The sequence below is a fragment of the Elaeis guineensis genome, chromosome 16 (genome assembly GCF_000442705.2).
Source record: "Elaeis guineensis isolate ETL-2024a chromosome 16, EG11, whole genome shotgun sequence".
In the NCBI taxonomy this organism is placed as follows: domain Eukaryota; kingdom Viridiplantae; phylum Streptophyta; class Magnoliopsida; order Arecales; family Arecaceae; genus Elaeis; species Elaeis guineensis.
This window is the reverse complement of record NC_026008.2, coordinates 42,475,016-42,500,811: the sequence shown is the minus strand read 5'-3', so window position 1 is coordinate 42,500,811 and position 25,796 is coordinate 42,475,016. Positions and strand designations below refer to the sequence as shown.

The 25,796-nt window shown below is 37.4% G+C and overlaps 1 protein-coding gene across 1 annotated transcript; it reads left to right on the top strand.

Moving 5' to 3' along the window:
• Positions 1-11,664: 11,664 nt before the first annotated feature.
• On the top strand, positions 11,665-14,290 carry LOC105058998 (CBS domain-containing protein CBSX5). The gene is made up of 2 exons (XM_010942107.4): positions 11,665-12,092; positions 12,383-14,290. The coding sequence occupies exons 1-2, from the start codon at positions 11,764-11,766 to the stop codon at positions 13,284-13,286; spliced, it is 1,233 nt and encodes a 410-aa protein (XP_010940409.2). The 5' UTR covers positions 11,665-11,763; the 3' UTR covers positions 13,287-14,290.
• Positions 14,291-25,796: the final 11,506 nt, after the last annotated feature.

Below are 25,796 nucleotides of genomic sequence, written 5' to 3'. Positions count from 1 at the left end.
AAATCGATTTTTTCTTCAACATGCATGTATTTCTTTATGGTGGAGGAGTTTTCTTTACCAAATCAAAGTTTTGGCAGTCCTTTACTAAAGTCACAGTTATATTAGAAACTTGAAAACCCTCTATCTTTGTTAGAGTTTAGAAGCTTGGAAGTAATAGATGGTTGGCATCTATAAACAATTATAATTATCACTCGAGAACCATGGAGACATGCTTGAAGGAGCATGCATTGGCAGCATGGAACATGCAATGGAGTGTTGTGCAGTAGTTTGATTGTCATAATATGAAGCTTAATGAAAAGTTCATTATTGGAATATGAGGATGAGGATTTTTTTTTTCTCATAATTATGGAGTATGTGTAGTCGTTTGGTTGTCATAATAGAATGGTTCATTATTAAACAGTACACAAGGATGAGAAAATTTTCTTTTGTGATGGTTATGGAGTATAATCAACGTTATTACAAAAGCTCAAGCTCTGCTCTATATCAATACCAATAAGATCGGCAAGAAAAAAAAGAGCTATTCATGTTTCATGTCAATATTAAAGTTGTTCTAACACCTCAAACTGATTTTTAACAATTTCATCAAGAGATTTATTTTCAATTTTTAGAGAAATTAATAAAACTAGCTTCTTTTGTTTCATCCTATACAAGGGAGAGTGACTTGAACTCACATGTATGTTTGAGGAGGTGTGTTTTGCCAAAGATCATTTCCTAGATTTTGTTTAATTCATTTTTTCAGTGAAGACTCGTGTTAATCCGGTCTCGATACATTATCACAGTCAAGCTAAGATGCTCAATGTTTCTTCTCCTTATTATTCCGGATCCAAGGCCACCATCGGCAGCCTGATTTAGTACTCTGGCTGGTCCTCGGATTTAGCCATGAGAGAGAGGTTCCCCTATTTTTTGTGGATTTTTTCTTCCTTATTCTGCCTTCATCCACCACCGGCCATTGTGGCTATTGCCCATCTTGGCCTTCACTAGAGGCCGAACTCTCTTGGCGGCTACCTATGACCATACCAAGAGCTTGTCGCCCACCTACCAACTACTATTTTACCATGCGCCAGACCCTGTTCGTGTCCCCCTCAAAGATTATTTGACGCGGCTACACCGTCCCTCTCGATAACTCCGACTCCTGGAGCTTTATTACTGTTCTAACAGCGATCCATAAAATTTTATCCATCTTTTGAAGGTTTTTTTTTTTAATATTTATCAAGATAAATTTTAATGGCAATATCAGAGATGAAAGAAACGGCGTAGACTTCATCATTCGCAATGCTGATGTTAGACTTTTAGCTGCTGGTACCTTCTATCTTGTTGAGCTTTCTGTTTCGGAAGCGGAGCTTCACACTGTCTGAACAGGCATCATTTTTATCAGACAATAGTTTCAAACAGACAGGATTTGCATTGAGGATGAGTCTGCTACCATCATCTCTTGGGTCCGAAAAGAGATGAGGCACCTGAAGGCTCACCCATTCATCCAGAACGTCTGAACTATTCTTTGTCATGTTGCTACAGTCTAAGTATGGCACGTCTATCGGGAGACAAACACTGCTGTAAACTGGGTTGCGACTTTCTTGACGGAGCATTCTGACGATTAGATTTGGAGACAGAGTGATGTTTGCCCTTCGATCCTACGAAATCTTTTATATCTTGATCTTTTAGACTGCTCTCATACTAGAGTGATGTGACCGTCTGTTTGTATCAAAAAAAAAAGTATAATTTTTTTTAGTGTTCTACTTCTAAATACAAAGAACATTAAACGAATTGACTTTCTTAACCTAAAAAAAAATAAGTTTTTTTGCTGGCATAACCGAGTAACTCAAATGTATTGTAAATCTTTATGCCTTAAAATGGTGTTGCTGAAAGTGTTAAATGAAATATGGTGATAGGAGATGTTTTATATATATTTGTGAAGAGATTTTTATTCACTCTAATTAGATCAAAACTATAGACATTCAACAAATCTTCTCTTATTATTGCACATGCTCAACATCAGCCCAGATCTGCATCACAAATTGTATCTGAAAATAAAATGATAAACATTTTGTTATTAGTAAAATAATATTTTATTTAATGAAAAATAATCATCAATGATATTTACACTGATCTTTTATTAATTTTATTTAGCATGAATTATTGAATTTAAAATAGATGAATAATATAAATCTTAAATAACAATCGTTATTTCAATTAATTTATATATTTGCACGCAACAGTGTGGTACGGCAGTCATGGAGATATGGCCTTCTATCTTCCCATGCGTGTGGACAGGGAGAAGGCACGTGAGAGTGATAGAAAGCCGTTGGCCGCCTTAAAACGTCCTCCTCGATGCGAATCCGCAGGAAAAAAGAAAAATAGCTCGAGGGGAGGTGCAGTCAAATCGACAGCTCATCGCACGTGATGGCGCCATCCGTAATTTGGTCCCATTTTTTTTTTTTTTCCCATATCTCATATCTGTTGGGTTTGGTAAGATTCTCCCATGTTCTAGCTCTACCGCATGATGATTAAAATATTATTTTATTATATAATATTGTATATGATCCAAGCATGAGATCTTGTTTTGGATGAGTAGAATGGCATAATATCAATCCAAAGCAAGCCATATGGAAGGGAACATTCATCAGCCACAGAAACAATGAAACATGCGTGTATTTCTTTATGGTGGAGGAGTTTTCTTTACCAAATCAAGGTTTTGGCTAGTCCTTTACTGGAGTCACAGTTATATTAGAAATTTGAAAACCCTCTATCTTTGTTAGAGTTTAGAAGCTTGGAAGTAATAGATGGTTGGCATCTACAAACAATTATAAGTATCACTCGAAAACCATGGAGACATGCTTGAAGGAGCATGCATTGGCAGCATGGAACATATGATGGAGTGTTGTGCAGTAGTTTGATTGTCATAATATGAAGCTTAGTAAAAAGTTCATTATTGGAATATGAGGATGAGGATTTTTTTTTTCTTCTCATAATTATGGAGTATGTGCAGTCGTTTGGTTGTCATAATAGAATGGTCCATTATTAAACAGTACATAAGGATGAGAAAATTTTCTTTTGTGATGGTTATGGAGTATAATCAACGTTATTACAAAAGCTCTGCCCTGTATCAATACCAATAAGATCGGCAAGAAAAAAGAGAGCTATTATGTTTCATGTCAATATTAAAGTTGTTCTTACACCTCAAACCGATCTTTAACAATTTCATCAAGAGATTTATTTTCAATTTTTAGAGAAATTGATAAAACTAGCTTTTTTTGTTTCATCCTATACAAGGGAGAGTGACTTGAACTCACATGTATGTTTGAGGAGGTGTGTTGTGCCAAAGATCATTTCCTAGATTTTGTTTAATTCATTTTGCATTGTGTTGTTAATTTTCTTCAAGATCAAACCATTTTTTTGTTGTGATCTCTCTCTCTCCCTCTCTCCCTCCCTCTCTCCCTCCTCTTTTTAATAATCATCACTCAGGTTTTAGCCATCATCTCTGCTTGCATGTGAAGGAAACACATAATTTTCCATCAAAGGTTCCCCCACTCACTTCCTCAAAAGCCGATAGCCTTTATTGGGTTACAAAGCTAGCAAGTACTAGAAGTGGAATAATTATTTCTTCTTTTTTTTTTTTCTTTCACCCACGAGAGGAAAGATATATATGAGGCATAAAAATAGCATACTTTGCATTCATTAGTGAAGAAAGAGGAGGAAATGCCTCTATAACCCATCTCCATTTGTTGGGCAAAGATCCTTTGCTGTGCACATGATGCACCGCACGGTGCGGTGCATCACACGATGGATGGTGTGCGCAATGGCGTGCAATATGCATCGCACAGTTGCATATGTGGAATGCACCATATAGTGCGATGCGCAATAGAGGATTCGCATGCCTATTGGATATGTTCTTGACTCTTAAAAGTTAATTGAGCTTTTACAAGAAAGGGCAGCTTCTCTTTTAGCAAGGGCTGTGTGGACATTAAAAGCTTAATGGATGCATGCCAGCTGGTCAAGTATCATCAGCATCTAATGTAGTCTCTCAAAGAATCTTTTATCTCTTATCAAATAAAAAAAAAAAAAGGAGTCTTTTAGCTCTTGCCAAAGAAAAATGGCAATTTCTGTGTGGCTGTGTATAAGCCAAGTCCTAGGGTTCTGAACTTTGGCACCATCACAAATGCAGGCTAGCATGCATATATTTTAAGTGGTGGATACCCATCAATGCTTGGGGGTTCACCATGTTTTCTTTCTATCCAACATTTCTCTTTCAAAAACTAAATCTCTCTATCATTTAAGTAAGGTCTCGGCCACATCTCTCTCTCATGGCCTTGGCTGCCAAACAATCAAATATCGCTATCACAGAGCTTATGATGTCATGGAATATAATTGCATACCAACTCAGCAAAAAAAATGGAAATTAGGAAAATGAGGATCCTAAGTTCAGACTATCAATAGTTTCTACTTTCTGACTGTAAAAGAGATGTATAACTACTGCCAGTCTGTGACCCACTTGGAGCTGGAATTCTCAAGAGATTGAGAGGCCATGGTTGACAAGGAAGATATTTTTAAATTTTTATAAGACATTGATCCTTAGACAAGACCGGTAGTAAAGGCAATGAAAACATTACAGACGATATATCCTAGAAAAAAACCAAGGAACAATTTGATTTGTTGTCTGAGCCTTGGATGCTGAATTAATTCTAGTTGCAAGCAGATAAATACAAGTGTTCACTTACCTGCGGAGTAGGAAACTAAGTTGGATTCCAAAATCTTATTATTATGTCCAGAGATGCAGCAAAAAATTGTGTCATAAAGAACTACCATCATCTTTCTTTCTGATCTCCAATGATCATATGATGGTAATATTACTATGATGTTAATAACAAAAATATCATGATATCCTTAATTCTTATTGTAATAGTTCTTGTATGATAAAATAATAACTATTATAATATCATAAAGTGATATAATAATAGTAATATATAATTATAATAAGAAGATATAGAACTATAAAAGTTAATTATTATTATAAAAATATGTTATCTTTGTTGGTGATATAATCCATGGCGTTGATATATCTAACATTCCACTTTAACCATGATAGCATTCTAATGCGGCACTTCTAAAATTTTGTTACAAGACAAATGATATGTCTACCCCTAACACCAATAAGTTTATTTTGAGACGTGCCTACTACCCAATTAATTCATATGAGAAAATCTTTATGCACAGCGAGTGGTGCTATAAAATTGACGTGAAGCACACCATTCAATCATATTTAAGCATGTAGCCATCACTTTTCAATGTGCATTTAATGATGCATTTAATGTCTGTAATTCTATTTTTTAATTTTAAATTTTGAATGATAAAAATATTTTTCATTTTTTGAAAAAATTATAACATCCTGTAGTTATATGATAATATTTCATAGTCAAATTATAGCTTCCTACATATGTGATATCATAATTTTTTTTCAAAAATTATAAAAAGAGAAAGATATTTTCATTTCATCAAAAATTTATGAAATTTTTTATGACGAAAATATCTCTCCTTTCTTTATGATATTCTGTACGTAGGAAGCCATAATTTGACTGTAGGATGCCATAATATAACCATAGAATGTTATAATTTTTTTAAAAAAATAAAAATATTTACATCATTTAAAATTTTAATTAAAATTATAGATTTATATATATTAAATATATATTAAAAAATAAAAATTATATGATTCAATTAAATAAAATAATATATTATTTTTACATGCAAATGCATAGAGAACTACTCGAGCTCACATGCTTGTTCCTCTGACATGCAACCCAACCTTTTTCATTTCTCCTTTTACTTTTTTTTGGGAGTCTTGGCAATGCCCATGTTGATGATGGACATGACACGGTTCTTGTCAGTTGTCACTTCCCTTCAAAAGTTCTGCACTAGTGGAAAGATTGTCCATAAAGGACGAATCCATTGTACCAAGAGAAAAAAAGGATGGGTCAATCCAGTGGTGTTTTAGAATGACCTGCAGCAAATCATTGTGTTTCAGAAAGAACTCTGGACCAATGAAGACCTGCCACGCAACGATACCGTGGTGGGAGGAGCCCGGAGGTACAGGACTCCGTGCTATTCTCTAGAGGGTTCGGGCTGCATCTTTTGGATAAAAAAAATATTTATCTTCTCCCTATCAATCATTTAATCATATTTTATATAATTTTTAAAATACGATAAATTTTTATCTTCTATTCGTGATATAGATTATGAAATTAAAATTATATTTTAAAAACTGTGCAAAAGAACGATTGACACGATACAAAAGATCAAATATTTTTTTTTTTTTGTGCAAAGCATACAACCGGATCTTTCTTTGAAAATTTTCTTCTGATCAGATCACCTGCACAGACCATCTAATAATTGTGGCATGTCAATATCTGTCGTATCATTTCCTGTGCATCAGCGCATGGTGCCCAATTTGATGATTTTGTTCCAGTCCAGCAATGGGTTGATTAAATTTTCAGTCGCAAGTGGCTATTAATTGGTTTAGCAAAATGGGGCTTGGCTTCAAGGTGCGTGCAAGTAATCCTAATCTTAAAAAAAAAAAAAAAAAAAAAAGCTAAAGATTACTGCAATGTGCTGCCAAGTTGATTATGATATTTATATTATTATATATTATTAAAAATTAAATAATTATGATATTATTAGATTGGATGTGTTTATCACTAAAGAGATGTTTGGTGCATTACATAGGTAATATCATATGGTAATATGATTGCAGAAGAAATATGATCATCTGATAAAATTATAAAAAATTTTATATTACAGTATTTGATATGTGCATCAATGTTGTTGTAAAATTATAGAGAATTATGCATTGCAGTATTTGATATACAATTTAGACTATATAGAATATAAGCTGATTTTTTCAAAATCTCTCATTCTTGCTTATAGATTATTATCTATTTTCTAGAAAATAACTTAATTTTAGAACCAACTATTTTCTGTGACATCACCTATTGTGTTTTCTTTTCTATTTTCACCAACTGAGACTATTCATAATTTATTTTGATTTATTTTGATAGAGATATTTTGATCATAAAGTTATCTTGTTGCAGGATTATAGAATTATAAGATTACATGCAATCACATAACCACCTTCTCCTAAACAATCAGATTACAGTATAATCTAATTATCTGTTGCAAAATTACATGTAATCCTATCAGAATTACATATTACCAAACGTCCCCTAACAAATAAAAGAAGTCTTTAAATTATGAAATAAAAAATTTCTACATCCAGCAAAGACTTAATCTTCATAATTTTTTCTCTGATCATTTTTTTTCTTTTTTGACCTAGAGATTAGGCTTACCTTCTCGTCATTTTCTTAAAACTTTACTAAACATACCATAAACGATCTGGACTCTTAAAATCTAAATATTACATGTATAAATATGACAACACAATGATTCAGAAATTAAAGGCATCCCGATATGGCTCCAATGTGTACTTTTGATTTCCCGAGTCATAGATGATAGATCCAACTACCAATTAGTCTTTTCTTAATTAGTTGGCATCTCTCTCCTGCTACTTATAGATCAATATTTGTTTGGAAAGAAGGAGAAAAATGTCAAACCATCCCAAACTTTAAATCACTTAATATGTTACACCCTGACATGATGCACTCAAGCCAACACTTACCAGGAGAAGTCAATGGAGTTCCACATGAGCCAAGTCAGCTATGGAAACATAAGATCTGGCATAGAGCTGGACTTGCTCCTCTACAAAAGTAATACATCCAAATTCTAAACGCTTCAAACCCCAAGAAATTCTCCCACGATCCCCGTTGTATTTAAACTATTCAAGATCAAAACAGGCACGGGAATTCATTCTATTATTCACTGCACACATGTCCGGGGATTTGGACTTGTCCACCGGATCTTGTCGACCTAATAATTTATCATAGAATAAGAGTTGCTGCATCAATATAGCTAGTCTTGATGCACAAAGTTAACAATTCTTTTACAGTATTTCCTATTCTTGTAAATTTTTACTAAAGTAAATGATATCAAGAGCAACAGTTCTCATTGGCAAATGTTAAAGGGCCAGACCAAGAAACCAAACCAGAAGGCAAAAAATAAAAAAAAAAGAGTCACTGAAAAATTATTTTACATTATTATCAGGTTAGCATTTTAAGCTGCCTTGACATCTTTGAAGGCTAGGCATATAGATTTACTTATTGTTCCAATAATTTTATAAAAAATATTTTATGCTGATTGACACACTCTTTGCATTCTTAAATATATGAATAAATTATTCTGACTCCTCTCAAGATTTGGAGTAATGACATGAACCCATCCAGTATTTCGAAAATATACACATAACTCTCTGATTAAATATAAAAATTTAAAATTTAAAAAAATAAAAAATGTAAGATAGTGATGATATTAATAAAATCATTAGTTTATTTAAGAGAAAGATGTTAGTAAAGGATTACATATCATGCATATAGCACAAGTTTAGTAAAATATATATTTTTAAAATATTGGATGGAGAATATATAATTATCTCAAACTTTGAGGAAGATTATTATTATTTACTCTAAAATATATATATATACACACACTTTAGATACAAAATTTGTATAATATGCAATTATATGCCATTCTAATAACCAATAATTATATTTGGCAATATTTTACAAGAAACCTAATTTATCTTAAGCTTCATCAGGTGTAGTGCAGCTCTTCATAGCAATTCTGGTGCATGGTCAATGTGCATTCTTTCATCAACATTATTAAAAAAATAAAAAAAATAAACAGAAATGTTAAAAAAAAAGAATGCTCTACGTATGGCACTTGTGACGTGGTTCACTTTTCTACAGACCACCAAACTTGAAGTCCACGCGAATCCATAGGTCTGCGCAAATAAAAACGGCCGCAGCCGGATAACGTGGACGCCTTCCTTGAACCCGTCCTTCAGCCGTTTCGGCGAAAAGCAAGTCCAGGTTAAGCCGATCCGTTTTTGAGCGTTTTGACTCGTGGAATCGGGACCGTTGATAGCGATGGACCACCCGATACTGGATGGACCCGAAAGTCCGAAATTTTATCCAAATCTGACACGTGGACTGATGCACCCACTCTTTACAACACCAGAAGCGTCCCAGCCTTCAACAGAGGACCGTTACCGTTATTTAATAGTTCACGCTTGTTTTTTTTTTGTTTTTTTAATACTAAAAATGAAGCATACATGAATATATTTAGAAAAATAAAAAAAATAAAATATTCTTAAAAAACCGACGGTCTAATCTCGCACACGTTCAAAGAACATTTTCAATATGTTAGCAATATAGACTGCCATTTAGTTTGTCTCTCTATGAACATGATAAGTGGCGAGACCAGTGTAACGCAATAGCCAAGTTATAATGCCTTGAAGGAGGAGATGAGAGATAGTTCTCTATTTATAATTCTGTAATCAGAATAATACAGTGACAATCTCTCTCAATAATAAAGTGATCAACATGTAAGATCCGACGAATATAAATAATCTCAATCCAGATAGTACTGAGCTTTGTCTCGAAAACAATAGGCTCATTCAACCTACTCCCTCCGACTAAGATTAAATTAGAATCCAATTTTAGAATCACAAAATCAGCACTACCTCATCTATCTTTAAAAATAAACTAATAGCCCTCTATTTGATGATCCAAAGATGCTGGCTGTAATGAAAAATAATAATGTTATCGGTTCACACAGCAATTTATAGATTGCCAAATATTTAAAAAAAATATTTTGTTATTAGTTGCTTAGAATAGAAAGACATATTCTGGCATTATAGTATTTATATTTTTTTACCATCATAACATGAACTTCTCAATGCATATCTCAATATCCAGATATTTTCATCTTCATGCATGGCTTATCAAACAAAATTTTTCAATATGCGCATTCTTTAAATTTATCATAAATTTCAATTCTTCTGTATCAACTTTAGTTTTTTTTTTTTAAGATTAACTATCTAGTGACACGGCGTCAAAGTTCAAATTTATTAAGTTCGTGCATTTCAGTTAGCTTTACTTACATTGCAGATTTTTTCCGCGGCAGCTCTGAAATCAATTATTAATTAACATCTATATTCAATTTAAAAAGCATACAAAGAAAGGGGAAAAAGAAAAAAAAAAAAGAGAAACATAAAACAGTAAATGTCCATTCACGAAACATTATCTTTCTTAAGATAAAGTAAATAATGATGAAAAATAAAAAAATAATTATTAAATAATGACTATCATTTATTTTTTATAGATATAATATGCAATGGAAGGCTTCGGGATCCCCTAACGTTTAACGGCAGTTATTCTACAAATTGCCACCAAGAGTGGTGTACGGTGCTGATCCAATAAGGCAGCAGCGTACTTTCTGGACCCGTTTGTCCGACGCGCCTCGCAGCGCACGGAATCGGTGGCCGTGAACGGGTTTTGCGTGATAGGACTTGGTCTCTGCCTTTCAACTTTCAAGTGGAATCAACTTTTTTTTTTTTTTTTTTGATTGACCACGTGCGGTATTAATTGTTAACCATGTATTCGATGTTCAAAATTATCTATTAAATGATGTCTGCACATTCTCAAGGTGATTCTCCGGACTGATTTCAAAAAATTTTGCATGTGATGAATAATATCCAACAAACAAATTGGTAATAATCACAACCATTTATTTTTATTAAAATATATTAAAATTAATATTTAGTGTATAAATTTATAAATAAATTTAATAATTATGATTAATAATACCATGATGTTATATGTGATATAGGATGTAATATCTTTCTGCACATTCTATATAAATCCAACAAATAAGTTGGCAATAATCACAACTATTTATTTTTATTAAAATATATTAAAATTAATATTTAGTGTATAAGATTTATAAATATATTAATGATTGTGAATAATAATATGCATGATGTTATATGTGGTATAGGAGGTACAGGACCGGCTTGGGCAGGTCAAATTGGGCGACCGTCCAGGCCCCAGGTCTAGACTTTGTATTGACATTCCAATAAGATGCAAAGGTGATTTTTATAATATTATAATAAAAAAAAAATTAAATAGGTTAATGATGGATTTTATATATTGCTTAACGAATATATTTATAAAAAATTATTAATGTAGATTAATTTTTTAATAATAATTAATATTTAAAATATTTAATTTTTAATAGAGAAATCTCATTTTTTTTTATTTAGTCTTAGGTCTAAAAAATATCAGGACGGATCTGAGGACGTAATATCTTTCGAAGGTAGGTTGAATTTAGATTTAAGAGTATAGTAGAGTGATATTTATCTTAATACCAGTTTAACCGTAACCATTCAGCACTAAAGTGTGAACTAAAATTCTTAAAAAAAAGAAAAAAATTGTACGCTTTGTTAAGCTCAAAGTCCACTCGTAGATAAATCGTTAAGCGCGTGAGCAACTAACTTTTTCCTGGCCAACCCGGTGCTGGATATTCCTGGGTGGCCCGAAACTAAAGCGATTAACCGGCTCGACCGTTTCCCTCGCCCGCCGAGTTACCGCCATTCCCCCTCCCACGTCTCCTTCTCCACTCTCATTCCACCGTCTGACACTCTCCTCCCACCGGGCATTCCCGGTTAAACCCCCCTTTCTTTCTATAAATACTCCCGCTTTCCCTCCTCTCTGTGCCTCGTGATCGCCCCCCCCCTCCCCTCGCTCCCTTTCCCGAAGAGAGAAAAAGACTTCTTCTCGTCCTCCGCGAGGGTTTCTTCTAGGGTTCCGCCGCGAGTGTATGGCAGTGAGCCTGCTGCAGTCTCATGAGGTGTCGGACCTCTGCATCGGGAAGCCGGCGGTGAGATCTCTGCCGCCGTCCGCCACCGTCGGGGAGGCCCTCCTTGGCCTCAAGAGAGGCGGAGGGAGTTTTCTTAGCGTGTGGATCGCCGATCGGGCGTCACCGGAGAAGAAGGCGTGCGCCGGCAAGGTCTGCATGGTGGACATCCTCTGCTATCTCTGCGCCGAGGAGAACATTTCCTCCCCTTCCGCCGCCCTCGGCGCCCCCCTCTCCGCCCTCCTCCCCCCAAAGGACACCTCCCCCGTCCTCCGCGTCGAGCCGCATTCCTGGTAAGACATTGGCCAACCCGCCACCCGATTTCTCCATCTTCGATCTTTTCTCTGTTCTTGATCTCCCCGATTATGGCTTGTTCTCCAAAGTTTTCTTTTCTTTTTTTTTTTCCTTCAAATTTATTAGTTCTTTAATAGTTCTCAACTGTTTAGTTCGAAAAGTTCGATGGGATTTCTCACTTTTCTCGAAGTTTTCGGACATTTCACCCGGTTTGTGCTTCGATTACGTTGATTTCTTTATGCGGTGTTGTTTTGGTTATTTAATTCGAGCTTTTTCTTGGGATCGGCAGCATATTGGAAGCCCTAGACGTGATCTTGGACGGAGCCCAGAACCTGGTGGTCCCCATCCGCTCCGGCGCCGGCCGGAAGAAGCTCCTCGGTGGCGGCGGCGGCGGCGGAGCGGTGGATTTCTGCTGGCTGACGCAGGAGGACTTCGTACGCTTCTTCCTCAACTCGATCGCCCTGTTCTCCCCGGTGCCGGCCCTCTCCGTCTCCGACCTCGGCATCGTCCGCCCTGCCGTTCTCGCCGTCCGCCCCCACGATCCCGCCCTCGCTGCGCTTCCCCTCATCCGCCGCGCTCTCGCCGACCAGACCTCCGTCGCCGTCGTCACCGACGACGGCAAGCTCATCGGCGAGATCTCCCCCTCCACGCTGGACCACTGTGACGAGGGCACCGCCGCGGCGCTCGCGGCCCTCTCCGCTGGTGACCTAATGGCCTGGATCGACTTCTCTGGTGCCCCCCCGGAGGCCACCGTCCGGACCGTCAAGGCCCGGCTGAGGGAGAAGGGCTTGACTGGGATGATCGAACTCCTCGAGGCCGACCTCTCCCCGCCCTTCTCCTCCTCCTCCGGCTCCTCCTCGGGCTCGTCGTCCGACGAGGAGTCCGGCAGGGGAGCGGGGCGGCGGTTGCGGAGGCTTCGGTCGTCGGGGAGCTACTCGGCGAGGATGGGGCGGCGGTCGGAGGAGGCGATCGTGTGCCACCCGGGGAGCTCGCTGGTGGCGGTCATCATCCAGGCACTGGCCCACCGTGTCAGCTACGTCTGGGTGGTCGACGACGACTACGGGCTCGTCGGCATCGTGGCGTTTCCGGACATACTCGGCGTCTTTCGAGAACTCTTACAACCACCTTTTGAGAAAGAGTACTCGGCAGCGGAAGCAATGACAAAGCAAAAAAAGAGAGAGTCCCTGTCGTAAGCTTGCGAATAGTGGAGCATCAGGACTTCTTTGTTGGTAGTTTGGGTTCTGTTTGTAGGTGTTTCCTGTTGCTTGTGATGGAAAGTTGCTAAAATTGAAGTTCGAGGCTACGTGTTGTGATGATGGGTGCTGTTGGTTGTCTAAGAGTGGATGATGTGAGCTGGCACTTGGTTGGGGCGATGGATATTTGTTTGGATGGATGGTTAAAGTGTATTCAGATGGGTTAACAGAACTAGAACTGAAACTGGAAGACATGCAGGTGGCAGCTTGGGAGATTCTGTTGAGAGTTACAGGATGGTAACTTTGTTGGGTATTCTCTTCCTCGTGCGAGTTGGGAACATGGTAACTTTGTTGTGAACTTTGCTGACATGCAGCCGGCTCAACTCTCTTAGACATTTGATCTCAAAATTATTTGACATATTGTTGGATTTCTTGCTGAACTGTAGCTCTCTGGGAAAATGGAAGTCGCCCAGATTGCGAGCAGCAGCAGCACTTGTCTTACAAGTAGTAATTAATTAAGTACAGTGCAATCCAATGGCTTTCATGAATCATGATGTGTGCCACGATTTGTGGAGGCCATCGCATCGCTTAACATGCGGGCGGCGTGGCATCTTTCGAAATTATGAAAGCTTGTGTTGAGGTGAATTTGAGCATCAGAGGTGTAGGTGTCATGGCATCCTAAGCTAGCCAACTACACAGTTACAAACTTTGGCTGGACGTATATTCTTGGAAGAACGCAAATGGCAGCTACAGGGACAAGCCTACCCTACCTTCTTTGGATCGTTCTAACAAAAATTCCTTGTTAATGACTATTGAACCATCACCTAAGCGGTTCTAATATTTATGGAGATGTTATGGATTCCTTTAAACACCTCTCTCACTTTTGTTTTGTTTTGCTTTTTTGGTGAAAGGCACCTCTCTTCCTGTAACAACGATCGCAATTCCATGTGACTAGGTGATTCTTATCTCATGATCCAAGTACTTGTCTAGGTTGGTTTGAAATAGTTAATGGACTATTTTCACTTATGCTGGTTGAATTCTCGAAAGCAAATACCCTCACATCTAGAAATTCTGGCATTCATATGCTAACTATTTATTGCTTATGCCATCATGGAGGAAGGTTCAATCAGATAGCAAAGCCTAATGAATTTTTCTTCTTAGAGAGAGAGAGAAGGAGAGAGAGAGTATGTTTTAGCTCGTTTGAAATGTGCATTACCTGCTGGCCGTCTATATTCATTTTGCCATTAATAGTTGTTAGCTCAGTTTCTTCCTACTTTTCTCGCCAAATAATCAGCAGGGAGGGAACGGCTACACTAAATGTTGTACATTACACCAACTTTTTTCTTCTGCACTAAAAGCAGTAGTACAATAAACCAACCTCTTTTTTTTTTTTTTCATGAATCGGGCTTGCTGTTTTGCTTCATCTGGGCCATCTTCAGGTCCAGTTTCATCCGCCCCGCAGGCCGATGAACAAAAAAAAAAAAAAATTCACCGCAGGTGGTGCACGTAGTTCTGCATCGCCTGTGGTGCTCAAAGAATTCCTCTATGCGGGTTATTTGGGTCACTGCCGCTCGCTGGGGTGTAGTTACTCCAGCCGCTGGATTGGGTTGCTTTGATTGGGCTGCGATGCAGGTCTCGTCCCGCACCCAAATGGGCTGCAGGATTTGGCCCAGCTTTCTGGTTGGATTGGGTTATTTGGGTCACTGCGTCTCGAGTATTGGCCCAACTCCCCGAGCTCCCGATCTCTCATCCCCTCCCAAGGGTTTCCATCTCCCCCTTCTCCTCTCTCCAGCCCCACTTGGTTGAGTTCGAGCCCCCGGACCCCAAACTCTTTACTCCTGACCCACTAACAGTAAGAATATCCCTTCTTAGAAAAATCGAGTAACACCCACAGGGACTATGGCTGTTTATCTCTGCTCCTGCTGCATGCAGTGTCAACCTTGTTAACGAGGAATTGGCGAATTTGGTGCTGAGTGTCCAGTGAGCCCACTGGATGCTCTTTCTCTTGGAACACTGAAAATATGTTGCTGCCCCCAGATAGTTTAAAATGTCATCAGGGGGTGTGGATTTAGATTCAAGTGGCCCAGGGTGCTATGCTTGTATTTTGCTTTTCATTTGAACCTGAAATGGTTGTTGGAAAATGTTTTATTGTATCAGTTAATTCAAACTGGTTCATGATGAACTGTGGTTTGATGTTGTCCTTGCATCCAGAAAATATGTTGGTCTTGCTATTCTTTTTTTCTTATTTTTTTTTGACTCTATCAACACATCAAAAGAATGAGTTGATGTCAATCATCTGATTCTTACTGACGTGCATCATTTACGATCTACAATGTTTTAATTTAAAAAAAGAGAGTTATGAGCACTATTTCTTTTTATAGTGATGCAGTATTTAGTGCCTAACTTCCTAGTTCCGGCAATATCAACCCTCATGATGCTGACGTTGTGATGTGTTAGTGCGTTTTGCTTATTTTTAATTTTATAAATTCCTGGGAACAATTTATTTCTTTGTTCAATCAAAGCTTAGAAAAACAAAATATTATTCTTTTCCGTCCGACGATGCAAATGCTGTTTGTGAGGCTGCAACAAATTCATTTTTTCAATTATGTGCGGATGAGTCCACCTCATTATCATTTGGAATCCAAAATGTTAGGACATGATATCCATTGTTTCAGAAGCTTTAGTTTTTCAATCAATATATCAATTTTTTTACATAGCGTTCTCTTGTATCCGGCATTCCTCCTCCGGTTCTCTATTATTCTTTACCGTTCTCTAGTTTCTCCTATGACATCCTCGTTTTGAAGAAACTCGGCAGGAACTTGGGGAGCTTTGTTGTGTGACGATTTGTTGAGTCAGTAGATCATTTTTTTTTCAGAATGTAATCTCTTCGCCACCATTTAAAAAGTTATATGTAAATTGATTGGCGTTCTGCACTCGCATGGTTCCTTAATTTGCGGGTGTCACTACAAAAAATTTAATTTTTTACAATAAAATTTTTTCATCACTAAAAATTATATTTTCATCGTAAAAAATATTTACGATGAAATATATCGTCGCTAAAAATTTATAGAGAAAGCCTCGTAGCAAAAGACCTTAGCGACGAAATGATTTTATTTCGTCGTAAAAAATAGTAAACCTAGACGACGAAGTATGCGCTGTATTAGCGACGAAAATATTTTATCGTAAGAGCTTAAATTTTCATCGCTAAAATTGCAATGAAAAATAATTTCATCGCTAAATATAGTGATTAAAAAAAATATTCTCTTATTTTTTGCGACGAAACTTTCCTTTCGTCATAATTTTTTGCGACGAAAACGAAATTTGTCGTAAAACTTAGCGATGAAATTCGTCGCAAATAAAATTTGTCGCAAAAATTTCATTACAATAATTACGACGAAAAAAATGTTCATTGCTATAATTCGACGAAATAAAAATTTCGTCACGATAATGGCGACGAAAAAAAAATTTCGTCGCTATAATGGCGACGAAATAAAAAATTCATCGCGATAATTGTGACGAAATAAAAAATTTCATCGCAAAAAAATTAAAATTTTTAACGACGAAACTATTTTTTCGTTGCAAAAATAGCAACGAAATAAAAAATTTCATCGCGATGTATAATAAAAATTTTACTTTTTTGGGTTCATAAATTTTTTTTGCGACGAAATTAATATTTCGTCGCTAAAATAAATTTTGGATAAAAAATTTAATTTTTATTTTTTTTATCAAAAAAAATCTGCTCAAATACAAATTCTTTGATCAAATATTTTTAAATAAATAATATATTAACACAATAAAAATATTTTAATTCAAAATACCAATTTCAAGTAACAAAAAGTTTCATAACCATCTTTGTCATATACAAAAATATAAGTCCATACATCATTTTAAATTTAAAATAACTACAAACTATGTATGATCTGACTCGTTGGCCTCGTTCCCTTCTCCAAGTGTCGATCCCTGACCCGATATGTGTTGCGATGGTGGTGCAGAGGCGGCATCATGTGACTGTAGAGATGCTAACTCAGAAGCATAATACCGAGCCGTCCCGCCACCGCAGCTATTATCCTCTTGAGCGTCTGACTACGATTCATCCAGTAACTAATCTGATCTTGCATCATGCTCATGAATGTCCTAACTGCCTCTGGCACCGATGCATCATCAGACCGACCGGATGACGAACTGTGTGATTTTTTGGACCGCATGCTATGACCAGATCCTAGCTGCCGCCCGAGGATGATTTCCAAAATCGTATCATCTGTCATCAAAAAAACCTGCTGTGATCCAGTATCACCGTCAGATCCAACCTCCCTCGTCGCCTGCTCTCTCAATTCTAACATTTTTTTCTTCATAATAAACCAAATAAAATCATAAATTTTTTTCAAACTCTTTAAAAGTATTCAAAATGTAGAGTAATGATACTTACATGACGCTGCCTCGCTTCCTCGGTCACGAACTCGCCACTCTTGTTTTGATAAAATTTAGCATAGGCGTCGACTCCGAATAGTCCCTGTTCAAACAAAAAAAAAGAAAAAAAAAGATATCAAAATAATATAAATATTTAATAAGAAGTTACAAAGTATGATTGCAAATGTAGTTACGTACCATCCTCTTCATTCCTGTGCAAAAGAGGCACTTCCTTGCGTGTGAATAGAATCAATCTTACTCCTATTCACCTTATTCACCTCCGATCGTCGCTACAAAATACATACAATTATAACCAATAAAGGACATAACAAAATTAAAATAACTTGAAACACTAGACATACCTGAAATGCCTCACTTCCAAAATGCTCACATAACCACGCCAATCATCACTAGACTCAGCCCAATTTCTGTATGGCTGGGTCACAGGATCAATCTCCTTCGCCTGCAGCTCATTGCAGTATTTATGAAGCCTACATCGCCGATCTTTGTATCTATTTGCAGCCATTGTGAGAATACATGCCGTCACTTCTTCGTCGGTGCAATCCTCGAAGTCAATATTATCCTACACAGTCATATATCAAAAAGCAAATACATGAAATTATTCATATAATAAAAAATTTATTTATATAACCAAAAATAATATGAATTATGTAATGATATGCAAGACATCCAAATTTAATTCTTACCTTAATGTGAGAGACTAGAGCATCACGGTATCGAGGAGCTACATGCTTGAAACTTTCAGCAGCCTACGGAAAATGATTCCACATATACAAACTGATCTCATTTGCGACGATACTAGCCTCTGTGCCAACCGGATGATTCGAAATATCTATACCTTCGGCTTTTCATTGTGTGTATGCACATATTTTTCTAAAACAAGACCCCTACTAGGACCACGCACTGCACGTCGATGTTGCGTTCCTACATGTAAAAATTGATGAAATGAACATATATCATGTATCACTAAATGCATATAACAAAAAAAATATATGGTTTATAAATTGATAGAGATGTACCTGTAAGGGGATGATGCTGCGGTGCCATGACCTCCGGTTGGGCAAGCTTTGGTTGAGCACTAGTCTGCTCTGTGGACTCGACAACTGAATCTCATCTAAATCCTCTGACTCATCATGCAAAATGCTAAAGTGAGGATGTGTATCATCAAGCGGAGCCTGCTGCCTACCCCGTGAACGTCTACGTCCAGGACCAGTCATGATGCTGCAATGATTAAAATAATTTAAATCAGCACGTAATCAAAAAAACTCAAGTATTACATGATATAACAAAAAAAATAAATTGAATTACTTATTCATATTAATTATTGTTCTCAGATTCTGAACTCGTGTCCATATAGTCATCTTCGACGGGAGTCATAGAAGACTTCGACCTTGAAGTGCTATCATCATCGTCGTTAATGAAGTCATTATTGGATCGTGCTCATGCCCGTGCCCTTATGATGATCCAACAATAGAAACATCCTCAGGTTCATAGTCGTCTCTTTGTAATTGTCCTATGTCAATCGTATCATCTGGCACTAATATGTTATCTGGTGTTTGCATTTGATATGCTTCATTTTCAATAATTACATGGACTTCATTCTCTAGATCTTCATCGTTCGGGCATGTGAAAAGTGCGGGATCAAACAAATGCCTATGCTGAGCCCTTATTGCAACTCGCCAAGGCTCTTTCATTTTGTTATCATCAATATACCACACTAGTCTCGCTTGCTTTGCAAAAATATAAGGATCACTTTCGTACCATACATGATCAGTGTGGACACTGATGAGTTGAGGATCTATAACAATTGGCCTGTGTCATCCTAAGTCATACTATCGATACTTGAATAAACAATCCGTCGAAGACCACTATATCTCAACTCTATAACCTCATGCAGAACACCAAAAAAATCTATTATTTCGCCCTTGTGCTCGCCCTCTACGCTTGTTCCACAATTCTGTGTGGTTCGATCACGATCATGATTTTCCGTTAAGAATCACACACCATTGACTATGCATGCTGAATATACTGATTCACGTCTGTCAGATTTTGTGCAAGTGCAGCTAAGTCATTACTGATACAGTTAGAATTATCTATACGTAGCTGAGCTATCTACAATTAAAAGAACAATAAGCAGGTTAAATTTGACAAAATAAATACTATATAAACAAACTTTTAATCATGGATGGACATTAACATAACTTACCGTTCGTCAAACCATGATGCGAATTGATTCTATGTCGTGCCGCTGCTAATGTAGGATTACTTCTTCTGAGCTAACTTTCGTGTTCACTAAAGTGATACAGTAATACCATGTATATTTTAATTTAGAGTCCACGTACATTCATTGATATATCAACAAATAAAAATTAAATGTATATACTCACATCATGTACGCTTCTACCTCCTCAATTGTTTAGCACATACCAATGCATGTCATCCATTTTTTGTGGTGTCAACATTCGAAAATCTTTTTTACCATATGGTCAGGCAACATTAGAGAACACGGACAATCCATCGGTCAGAATCTCGTCAACATCGATATTCCATTGTGGCCTTGTAAATTTGGTCTCCACTCTTCGAAGGTACATAGAGCAGAATGTCAGACATTCATTCATAACATGTGCCTCTGCTATTGAACCTTCAGGCTGTGCTTGTTAGTGGCGGCACTCTTGTATTCTCGCATCTCCCTATTCAATAAATTATCAATTGATATCACATATAATAAGAATACAATAATGAATAATAAATATTACAATATCATACAATTACCTTTCAATTGGATACATACATCTTGTATGTACTGGCCCACCCAATCTAGCCTCATTGGAAGATGAACAGAAAGATGCACCATGATATCAAAGAAGGCGGGAGGGAATATCATCTCGAGCTTACAGAGAGTAATGATAATCTTCTTCTCCAATATGTCGATCTGACTTCGTCTCAATGTCTTCGCACATAAGTCCCGAAAATAAGTTTTCAGATCAAGTAACGCATCATACACATTATCCGACAACAATCCGCGTAAACCAACTGGGAGCACATGTTGTAGAAGTACATGCAATCATGACTTTTCATCCCAACGATCTTTCCATCTTTCGACTTGATGCACCGTTTCAAGTTTGAGGTGTATCCATCAGGAAACCTCACTGATCTCAAATATAAAAGAAATTGATTTCTCTCTCTTCGATTCAGTATATAACATGCCAATGGCTTCACCAGCCTATCCCCTCGTCGAATCAAATGTAATTCCTTTCTAATCCGCATATCCTCTAAGTCAAGACGAGCCTTCACGATATCTTCGTTCTTCCTTCGATATTGAGAATGGTATAAAATACATTGTCAAATATATTCTTTTCAATATGCATGACGTCAAGATTATGTCGAAGAAGATGTATTTTCCAATATGGAAGATCAAACAACTTGCTCCTTTTTCTCCAATTTTCGATACTTGTTCGCACCCCTACTTGGCTGGCCAGACCCTTACCAAATATGACATCCTGTGGTTAGGTAACTCATTTAAAATATTATCCGTAGATCAGAATCTTGACTGCGCACGTCGTTCATGCTTGCCATTGAACTTAAGACTTCTCCTCCATCTATGATCATCTGGCAAAAAACGTCGATGGCCGGTAAAACAAATCTTTCCACGAATAGGTCCGATGTAATATCATCGTTAAAGTTTGGCACGCTTTATACCCTTTTGTACACCATCCAAAAATATCGCCATATGCAGAAAAATCGTTAACTGTCCAAAGCAGTGCTGCATGCATGCGAAAGATGCCTCCTGTAACATGATCATACGTTTCGCATCTTCTTCCCACAAATATTGTAACTCTTCGATCAACGGCTCTAAAAATATGTCTATGTCTCTTCCAGGGGCACAGAGACCCGGGATCAACAAGGCCAATAGATTAAAAGGTGATTTCATGCACTTCCATAGCGGTAAATTATAAGGAAATACCATAACAGGCCACATACTATAAGTAGTACGAAGATTACCATATGAATTAAATCTGTCTGTTGCCAACCCTAGCCTGACATGTCGTGAATTAGCTGCAAACCATGGATGTTCACAATCAAAATGTTTCCATGCATCTCCATCTGATGGATGTCTCATGACATCATCGTCGATATTATTTTCCTCTTTATGCCATCGCATGTCACAAGCAGTATACCTCGACATGAACAATCGACGCAATCGTGGTGTAATCGAAAAGTACCGTAAAATCTTACATGGTATTTTCTTTTTCTTCTTATCCTTACCACGACTTTCTTTCCATCTGCTTGAATGACAAATCGGACATGCTTGTAGATCTTTTTTATCCTTCCGAAATAGAACACAATCATTCGGACATGCATGTATCTTTTCACAGCATAGGCCCAAGTCATCGACTCCCAAATCGAGTCTTTCAATAATTTTTTGGCTTCATAATAACTTGACGGAAGTAACTCTCCCTCTGACAGTAAGTCCTTCAAAAATTTGAGCAACCAATTAAACGAGTTGTTTGATCACTTACCAATGTCTTCATGTGTAATAACTTTATTACGGTGGACAACAGAGAGTACTTCTTACAACCAGGATAAATATCACTTTGTGCATCTCTTAATAGACACTCGAATCTATCATTTATAGATATGTTACTGTCCTCTTCAGCTTCTTGTCTCAGAATGGAATGCTGATGTTCTGCTCTCGCTTCTACATTTACTTCAAATAATTTCGGATGAAGATCCTCTAAAATTTCTCTATCTTCTGCACCGAGTGTTTGTCTTTCATGATTGCATGATCCACCGACTGACGACGGATTTATGGGACTCCTGGACAACATGCTCGAGCTAGTCGGCAAATCTTCACCATGTTAGTATAAATGATTCTGAATGTCCGATAAGGTACACCAAAATAAATTCCTACATCGACGACATGGACAACGAGCTTTTCATCTTCTCTAGTATGATTGGACGTCACATTCATAAAAGACGTCACACCCGTAATATACTCGGGACAGAATTTATCACGCAATGACATCTAACCATGATCTATACCTACATATTTATGATGCAAACTATACAATCAATTTTATGTAATAATAGTTGACTAACGCCTTATATCTCCTACCTATAGGTGATGGTCCTATCCCATTTAGGAACGTAAGAATTTAATATTACAATATATGTCTTCTATGCCAAAAAAATTTCGACAGCATTTCGACGTAGTTCTCCAGATACACAAGCATTAAAGTTGTACTATGTATCCAGAGAACATGATCAAAAATACCGACAAAACTCTGCGATGTAGAAGCACATGTGTTCAATATTAAATTCATTCACGTACCCAAACTGTCCACGAGGATAATTCGAGAATAGTGTGTAAAGCACCAATATTTTTTTCATAAAAAAAAATATTGGTTTATGCACGCTATCCTCGAACGAAAATTCTAAGGCTTATAAATTTGTTATGCTACAATTAATATATTATTATTATAAATATTTTTATTTTTAAAATATTTTTAAATCATGATTAAAATTAATTATATCAAATAAATAATTATATCTAACATTATATCTAATTACTAAAATAACAAATAATTACTTCTAATGGCTAAAATTTATTGAGAAAAAAAAATTAAAAAATATATAAATTAAAAAAATTGTGCTCACCTTCAACTCTTCCGTGAATAGTGATGGTGACAGTGACGGCAACCGGCGATGGCGGTGGCAGCCCGACGGCGGCGGCGGCCCTACGAAACCAGACAAGCCAAGTAAGGGAGAGTGACAGAGAAAGTAAGGGATCGACCTTCAACTCTTTCTCAGGTAAGAGACTGAGAAAGAAAATGAGGGAGGGAGACAGGGGAGGGAGGGGTCGACCAGCGACGGCGACAGCCTTGCAGACCAGGTAGAACGCACGGCAGGCGGCGGGGGGACGGGAGGCCGAAGCGGCGGGCGACGCCGCGGAAGGGGCAACGTGGCGAGGCGGAAGAGGGGCAGAAGAGGAGGAGGAAGATGAAGGAGAGGGCTCTAGGGTTAGGGTTTCGAGGGATTGGAGGGAACCGGAGGGAAGGAGGCAGAGAAGAGGGAGGATTCGAGGGACAGGGTTTGGGAGGGGAGGAGGAGGAGGTCGGAGTCGGAGAGGAAGTGGAGGGAGAGAGAAACGGTGGAGGCGAGGAGGAGAGGACAGGCGTGAGGTCCTCTGCGGTGAAGGGGGGACTGGGAGAGGGCCTACTCTTCTTCCCGGAGGTAGAGGCGGCGGAGGAGTGACGCTTTCCACCGCCCATGGGGGAGGGAGGCCTTGACCGGCGACGGTGGCGGGAAGGGAGGACTCGACCGGCGGTGACACAGTGGAGACCGAGAGGGAGACGGTGCGCGGAGGAGAGGGTGGCGAGGTGGGAGGGAGACGGCGTGCTGGGGGTGGGCTCGATCAGCGACGGGGGGCGGGCTCGAGCGACGATGGTGGCGGGGAGGGAGGGCTCGACGGCGGTGGGGAGGGAGAGAGAGAGGATGGTGGTCGGGAGGGAGAGAGAGAGGATGGTGGCGGGAGGGAGAGAACTTACCGGGAAGGATGACCGCGACCGGGGGAGCGGGAGAGAAAAATTTTGACGACCGCGGTGACGTGGGCAAAAGAGATCAAGAGGTTTATTTTGAATTAGGACCCTATTTCAAAGTATTTTTTTTAAATTAAAAAATATGTAGTAACGAAATCAATTCGTTGCGAAAAGTAAATATTTTGTCGCAAAAAAATATATTTTTTGCAACAAAAATTTTTTCATCGCAAATGATTAATTTTTTGCAGAAAAATTTAATTTCATCGTAAATATAAAAAATAGTCGTAAAATCAAGTTTTTTGCAACGAAACAAATATGTCGTCGCATAAAATCAAATTTTTTGCGACGTAATTATTTTCATCGCAAAAAAAAAATTTAGCAACGAAAAATTTTTTCGTCGCCAAAAAAAATAATTTTTTACGATGAAAAAAAATTTTATCACTAAAGATCAATTTCTAGCAACGAAATTTAAAATTTCATCGCAAAATATTTAAATTTTTTCAATAAAATAAAATTTAGCGACGAAATAGTTTCGTCGCTAAATATAAATAAAATTGATCGAAAAAGCCCTTATTTTTTGCAACGGAATATCAATTTTGTCATAAAAAATGTAATTTTTTTGCGACAAAATTTTTTTTGTTGCAAAAAAATATTTTTTTGCAACGAAAAAAATATTTTATCGTAAAAAAAATTATTTTTTGTAACAAAAAAAAAAGTTCGTCGCTAAATATCAACTTCTAGCAACAAAAATAAAATTTTCATTGCAAAAGATATAACTTTTTGCAATGTAATTGTTTTCGTCGCAAATATTGATTTTTGGAGATGAAATTTAAATTTTATTATAAAAATTTAATTATTTACGATGAAACAAATTTTATCGTTAAAAATTAAATTTCTTATAGTGTTTGTGTTTGGAGCGGAAGAGGACGAATTTTTTCAAAGCTACCGAGCCTATGGTTTTGATACTCATAGGTGCCATTTCTTGGTCTTATTGGAAAGAGAAAAACTATTGCATGTTTTGAACGAACAAGCTTCCATTAGTTCGGTTGCCACAGAAGGTCTGCAGTTGGTCTAGTTCTGGTCCATTTCTATAATTCGAAGCTTGTCACAGTGCATGCAAATATGGCAAAATAAGAGATTGTAGGATTTGTTGAGTGGTATGTGAATTCCCTGAATCTTTTACAAAGGTGAAAGGGTCTACACTTTAGGTTGTTCATCGCATGTAGTTTATTGTACCTAAGTTGGTAAGGGGTCTTATCACCTTTTTCTTATTATTATCTTCCTGGTTCACAGTTTTAGATGTTTATGTATGTCTTTGTATGTCTCTGTTGCTTGTCTTTTCTAATTCACTGTCATCTTCTCTGTTGTTTTTCCTCCCAGCTGTAAGCGACTACTTTTTGTTTGTTTAAACTGCTTATATTCTCTATAGCCTCTTCCTGTAATTTTTGTTAAAAATATCTAATAAATGTCAGGTGGCTGCTTTTCCAGCCTCCTTTTTGTGATCAAAAACAAAGAGTCTCATGTTTATAATGTTAACTAGTAT